This window comes from Carassius gibelio, chromosome B15 (genome assembly GCF_023724105.1).
Source record: "Carassius gibelio isolate Cgi1373 ecotype wild population from Czech Republic chromosome B15, carGib1.2-hapl.c, whole genome shotgun sequence".
NCBI lineage: Eukaryota > Metazoa > Chordata > Actinopteri > Cypriniformes > Cyprinidae > Carassius > Carassius gibelio.
Genome location: NC_068410.1, coordinates 21,623,778 through 21,630,725, shown reverse-complemented (window position 1 = coordinate 21,630,725; position 6,948 = coordinate 21,623,778). Strand labels below are relative to the sequence as shown.

The following is a 6,948-nucleotide window of genomic DNA, read 5'->3' as shown; positions in this document are numbered from 1 at the left end:
TTAAGATAGATTAATAAACATTGTAACAAATGCACTGCTCAGTGTTATTGTAAGTTAATGTAATCTTATTGTAAAGTGTTTCCATCAGGTGTTGTTCTGTTCCTGAGTGAGTCTCTGTATGTGGGACACATGGACAGAGGCCGTTACTGATAGTGAGATGTGTGTTTGAAAGCGGGGTGATTGACCGCAGGGACAGATGTGTGTGTGTGTGTGTGTGTGTGTGTGTCAGACGTGCTCACACTAACTTTACCTCTCATCACTTCACAGCTCATCGCCAACACTCACTAACCTCCACTAACTTCCAGCCTCAACAGAAACTAGAAGAACCGTCTTTCAGTTGTCCTCACTGAAGTCAGCGAGTGGAGAAGAACTGCAGAACTCAGGTGAAGAGTTGTGATATCTGTGCTAGGAGCAGTTTGTAGACTGAATATGATCCTGCTGTGAAGAAAAGGACTTTTAAGACACTAGCAGTTAAGGAAATGTTGTTCTTCATTCATATGCGACCCTGGAGCACAAAACCAGTCATAAGGGTCAATTTCTCTCCATTGATGTGTGGTTTGTTCAGAGGACAATATTTGTCTGAGATACAACTATTAGAAAATCTGGAATCTGAGGGAGCAAAAAAATCTAAATATTGAGAAAATCGTCTTTAAAGTTGTTCACATGAAGTTCTTAGCAATGCATATTACTAATCAAATATTACATTTTGATATATTTACGGTAGAAATTTGACTAAATATGTTCATGGAACATGATCTTTATTTAATATCCTAATGATTTTTGTCATAAAAGAGAAATGTATAATTGTGACCCATAAAATGTATTGTTGTCTATTTCTACAAATATACGTCTGTGACACTGATGACTGCTTCTGTGCTGCTGGGACACATGTTATTATGTAACTGGTTCATGATTTCAATGCAAGACACGTCTCTTTCACAGCTCTAACTCAGGTCATCATGTGTACGGGTAAATGTGCTAAATGCACCGCAGACCTTCTCTTCCCGCTCGGTCTCTTAGCCGTGGTCGGGAACATCCTGCTGTTTTTTCCCAACGGTGAGGTGTGGAGGACCGAGGAGATCACAGAGAAGATCTGGTTCTTCCCCGGGGTGATCGGAGCAGGACTGCTGGTGAGTGTGTGAAGGACAGACGAGTGAGTGAGTGAGAAGGTGTGTCCGCTGACTGTGTGTGTGTGTGTGTGTGTGTGTGTGGTTCCTGCAGGCGTTTCTGCCGGCGTCCATCATGAGGGCCGCAGGACGGGAGGGCAGCTGCTGCGCAAACAGATGCGGGGTGAGAACCGCACTTCATCTCAACAGATAACACATGCACTTGATATGTGTGTCATCTTTGTTAAAAAGCTTCTTCTATGGTGCTCTTTTCAAACTTCACTTGCAGTAAATGAGTGTCAGATTGTTCAAGCACACTTTGCAGTAATGATGGGCAGCACTACTGTTCTACTGGTGCATGCAAAAGATAACATGCAGTCAGCCATTTAACTAATTACAAACACATATCATTAACAAATTAATGAGTGATATACTGATTATAGTTGGACTGAGCTGCAGAGACACAGCGATGCAGGAAAGATATGTTTGCTGTAAGAATTCCTTTATACAGCACTAGACAAGAGTCTTATTATTTAGATTCTACATTCTACAATTGAACAGTCAGAGAATAGAAACATGTTTTAATTCTATTATTATAGCATAACATGTGTGTGTGTGTGTGTGTGTGTGTGCTGCAGATGATGCTGTCCATGCTGATGTCTGTGTTGGGTGTTGCTGGAGCTCTGTACTGTATGATCATCTCTGCCGTCGGTCTGCAGGATGGCCCTCTGTGTGACACAGGAGACGGGATCTTCATCTATCCCTTCTTCAACAGCACTACAGAGTAACAGCACTCACATTTACCTGTTTGTTTGTACACTATACAGTGTGTATAATGTGCGTCTGTGAGGATGCAGGGGAAACTAAATCTCATTCTCAGAAACGCACAAAACTCTCTGGCAGAACTTGATTGTGAAAACCCTAAACTGTGTGGTTTGCTTATAGCATGTTAGAACATACTCAGTTTTCACCTCATTTTGATACTGACACTTTAACATCTGTGCTCTCCTCCGTTCAGAGAGAGTTATCTGTCTAACCAGACGTCGTGGACGGTGTGTGTGCGGCCGCAGAATGTGGTCATGTGGAACGTGGTCCTGTTTTCCATTCTCTTGAGCATCGGGACTCTGGAGGCTGTGCTTCTGCTGGCACAGATAGTGAATGGACTGATCGGGTGTCTCTGTGGGACCTGCATGAACGAGAACCAGGTATGCTTGCTCTCCATGTTTAAAGTTTATTTTAAGTATCAAAACAGCAAACTATTGCTTTCAAAAGTGTGTAATCCCAGCCTCACAAAAGATGTGTTATTGCTTTGGCTTCAGCAGACACGGATGGAATGAAACCCAAGAGCACACTCCAGCATGTGGGACCTGTGCAGAGATATATATGAACACAATGACATCCACACAGATCTGCAGAAACACACGTGTGAAACACACTGAGGTTTCATAACACACATATGATGAATATCATGTCTAGTTTTTGTGAATCATACTCTTGTCTTCTGTAAATGAAGCCTTTGACAGGTAATGAATCTATAGAAGGTCAAATCATCTCATGGCAATTCGTAGGTGATTTTACATTTTAGTGAATATTAGCAATATTTCAGACACATGATGTTTAAATAACCCTGTAATATTCAACCATTAAATATAATAAACTTATTTTCCATGTTTTGTAAAGCATGTATCTATTTTGTTAAAGTATGTAAAGCTGAGTCAAACATCCACTAGTGTAAAACCTACACTGTAAAAAAAACATTACCAGTAAAGTACTGTTAATTTACAGCCCTCAACCATTAATTTACAACTCTTATTATTTTTACAGTGTTTTACTGTAATTCTACCATGGAAATTAACTCCACTCCCACTGCTTCAAACAGTTTGAGTTTAAAAGCTAGCATTCCTACGATTTTAGTCCTATGAACTTATTTCATTTGAGTCCACTGAGAAGAAATATATCTTAATATAAAAATGCAGACACTTAACATGTAGTAGTAATGAAACTAAATGCATGACTTTTACTCAAATCACTGCAACTCATTGTCAGCTATAGCCATACATGCCAACCCTCCCGATTTTTCCAGGATACTCCCGAATTTCAAAGCCCCTCCCGAAAATCTCCCGGGCTGACCTTTCCAGATTTCCATCAGGACAACAATATTGCTACACCATCCGTCACTGGGCGCTGTTTCAGACCGAACAATAGGGACTTAGCAACAGCCTCTGGTGGAATGGCAATGCCATTATATTGCGCATGCGCGAATTTAACTGCTACTTAACTGTGACGTTCTACTTTAACGGTCTACTACGGGAGAACAGCTGATTTGCCAGAGTCGCTTCAACGTGAGAGATTAGGTAAATAAATGTTATGGCATATGACACTGTAATTTGCATCAGTTTATGATTGTCTGATCACAAACGATCTCATTGGGAATCCTTCTCTTGCTTTTTTAAATGACATTTTTTTTGTATCTCAATAAGTGAATTAATGCCGCGTTGCGCTGTCCTGTTTACCGTTGCTTAGTGATTTTTACGTTCTTGGCTATAACGGTGTGACAGCAAACTTCCGGTCGCTGTAGCCGTTCCATTCGCAGCTGTTGCTTAAAGTCCCTAATAATAAAGTTTACACCTCGAAGTCAAGCGCGGCAAATTCAGAACAGAAAAAGAACCCAGCAGGCACAGTACATCAATGTGACGTCAGGAAGACGTTGGACTCCAACTAATCCAACGTCAGTCAGACGTCATATTTTGGTTGAAAATGAAAGTTGGGTTGACGTCTAAACCCAACTTTGTGTGTTTAATTTCCATAACATATAACAGTTAAACACCATTACAGTGATTAGTGTTTCCATTAGTTGGGCTCTTAACACTTATTATATCTTTTGTCTTCGTTGTGACAGTTGTGTGTCAAGCACATTTGCAGCATCAAAGAAAGCTAACGTGAAATGAGATCAGGTGATAACTGTTATCTGTTAATGGTTTTATAATCATAAAATAACCTGATTCACTGATGTTTTTACATTTATATTACAAACACTGGGTTTCTGTCACATGAATCCCATGGTATTATAACAATCAGTTAAAATCTTTTAAACATGAGCTCAAAAAAACTTAACCTACGCTGACACGCACAGACATCAACAATCAGCATATGAATCTCAACAATGGTGACATGCTTCATGCAGCAATGCATGCTGGGAGCCATGAGTTTTATACTATGGTGGCTCCCAGCATGCATTGCTACATGAAGCATGTCACCATTGTTGAGATTCATATACTGATTATTGATGTCTATGTGTCTCAAAAGATTTTTCTCTCAAAATGCATTAAAAAAATCTGATTGTCTGATCTGAAGGAAGAAAGTATTGTTCATTAACAATTGGGTCAATGACAAGAAAAATTAAAGCTGCAAGCAGCATTTACGGGGTTCAAGCACATTAAGGCCTCTGAGGTGGTCTGAGCCAACCTGGATGTACGGATGACAGTTAAACACATCCAAAACGGAGAATAGGCTGACAGACAGACACACGCACTGAAATTAAATGATTAAACTAGTTTTAAGAGTTTGGATGTCATTTTCAGGTTTCACTGTAATCATAATGTGGCAAAATTTTAAAAACTGGTAAGTCTGTATGAACAAAATGGAAAACTTTAACTCAGTGAGATTTAAAATGTTGTAACAGTGTTTTTTTTTATTGTTTAGCCATGAATTCATAAATCTTCTCAAAAGTACTGTTTCAATTTGCTGAATGAGCCCATTAGTGGTCTTCCGCTGCCATCTAGTGGTTGCATTTACTCAAACAACACTGTTTTTAAACATAACTGTTATAGTGTAAAGTATTTTGCCCAATCTCTCTTAAATTTTGCATGCTTGTTTAGAATGAAATTAGGCTTTATTTTACACAGTTTTGATAGTTTGTGGGCTTTCTGTTTGTATAAATAGGCCTTTGTGTACACTGTGAAAAGAACATATTATACAATCACTGGTTTATAGTTGTCCAAATGCAATTTTTCAACGTTTTTAATTATTATTGACCTTCAGAGTCTAGAGAATTGTACTTCAGTGGTTTTATTGATTATCAGCTTAAAGCCTTGGACTACTTTGCCAAAGTAACTTTTTTAAATAATCTTCAATATTTAATTAACAGCTTTATTGACAACATTGGTCCCAAAAGTTGTTCAGAATGAGGAGATCTATCATATGATATGAAGATCTAGTGTTTATGTGAATATATGAGCATTTTCAGACAATTTGAGGCCATTTACCATATCAATCTTATGTTTTGAGACCTTTTCTACTGTTATAGCGCCACCTGTGGTCCGATCTCCATGAAAATTTGCATGCTTGTTAAGAGTCACCTGTTACATGTTTTCACCAAGTTTCATAAAGTTTTGAGTTTTCGTTTAGGTTTTATATGCTTTTGGGTATTTTGGTCACGCCCCTTTTCTAATTTAGCCAGTTAAAGCTAACCAAAGGACAAAATTCAACATTTTTTTGATAATTATTGATCTAGAGAGTCCAGATAAAATTACTGCAGTGGTTTGGTTTTGATCGGGTAAAAAATCTGGGACTAGTTCGCAAAAGTAAGTTTTTAACATATTTGTGAATAACAATTGAACGATTTGATTGACATCTTCGCTCCTTGAGGCAAAGTTGTTCACAAAGAGGAGATCTATCATATGATATGAAGATCTAGTGTTTGTGTGAATGTATGAACATGTCCTACAAATTGTGATCATTTTCTATTGAAAATGTGTGTTTTTGAGGCTTTTTCAACTGTTATAGCGCCACCTATGATCCGATCTCCATGAAACTTTGCATGCTTGTTAAGAGTCACCTGATACATGATTCCACGAAGTTTCATAAAGTTTTGAGTTTTCGTTTAGGTTTTATAGGCTTTGGGGTATGTTTGGCCACACCCCTTTTAATAAATTACCCCTTTACAGCTAACCAAAGGACAAAATTCAACATTTTTTTGATAATTTTTGATCTAGAGAGTCCACAGAATATTACTGCAGTGGTTTGGTTCCGATCGGACAAAAAACCTAGGACTAGTTCGTAAAAGTAGGTTTTTAACATATTTGTGAATAACATTTGAACAATTTGATTGACAGCAATGGTTCTTGAGGCAAAGTTGTGCATTATGAGGAGATCTATCAAATGATATGCATATTGTGTTGATAAGTGAAACACCACGTGATTACAGAGCCAATAAACTCGTTAGCGCCAACTAGTGGCCGATTTCTTTCAAAATTCTTACAGACCTTAAGGTTCATGAGTCGAACGCACCCAGTGAGTTTCGTTCCGATCAACATCCGTTAACCCTTTCAAATAGGTGCTTAAAATTGTTTGGCCAATGGCGGCCATGTTTTTTGAGATATGCAAATGTCCTCATAGGTACTTGTGCCCCTTCAGACCAAGACACTGCATACCGATTTTTAGGTCGATCGAGCCAACGGTAGCCTAGTTATAGCCATTTATGTGTTTTTTCTTTTTATAGCGCCCCCAAGTGGCAGAGGTGTGCAATTTTTTTTATTTGACCAAAGTTTTAGGTCTTACAAATGTGTAGCAAGTTTGGTTAAAATATCTTATTTCTTTTACGAGTTATAGCCTGTTGCGTAAAATTGCTCCTCGACTTTCGAACGTTTTGGCATCCCATTACGACAGCGAGTCGAAATTTCAACTTTTTTTTGATAATTATTGATAATCCCTGGCCAGAGAACATTTCTGCAGTGGTTTGGTTCAGATTGGGCGAAAAACCTAGGACTAGTTCGCAAAAGTAGGTTTTGGACATACGTCAAGTTTGCGAAAAAACGAGGCCTCCTAGACCCAAAATCAGAGT

General features: G+C 38.5%; 1 protein-coding gene across 4 annotated transcripts; it reads left to right on the top strand.

Annotated features, from left to right (window-relative positions):
• Nucleotides 1-215: 215 nt before the first annotated feature.
• On the top strand, nucleotides 216-2,785 carry LOC127972346 (transmembrane 4 L6 family member 1). 4 transcript variants are annotated; one of them, XM_052575786.1, is made up of 6 exons: nucleotides 216-383; nucleotides 943-1,130; nucleotides 1,222-1,290; nucleotides 1,745-1,890; nucleotides 2,125-2,311; nucleotides 2,426-2,785. In XM_052575786.1, the coding sequence occupies exons 2-6, from the start codon at nucleotides 960-962 to the stop codon at nucleotides 2,441-2,443; spliced, it is 591 nt and encodes a 196-aa protein (XP_052431746.1). In that variant the 5' UTR covers nucleotides 216-383; nucleotides 943-959; the 3' UTR covers nucleotides 2,444-2,785. The 4 variants fall into 4 exon arrangements, with proteins under 4 accessions (XP_052431746.1, XP_052431749.1, XP_052431747.1 ...); XM_052575789.1 differs by having other exon boundaries at nucleotides 218-383; nucleotides 954-1,130; nucleotides 2,429-2,785; XM_052575787.1 differs by having other exon boundaries at nucleotides 218-383; nucleotides 954-1,130.
• Nucleotides 2,786-6,948: the final 4,163 nt, after the last annotated feature.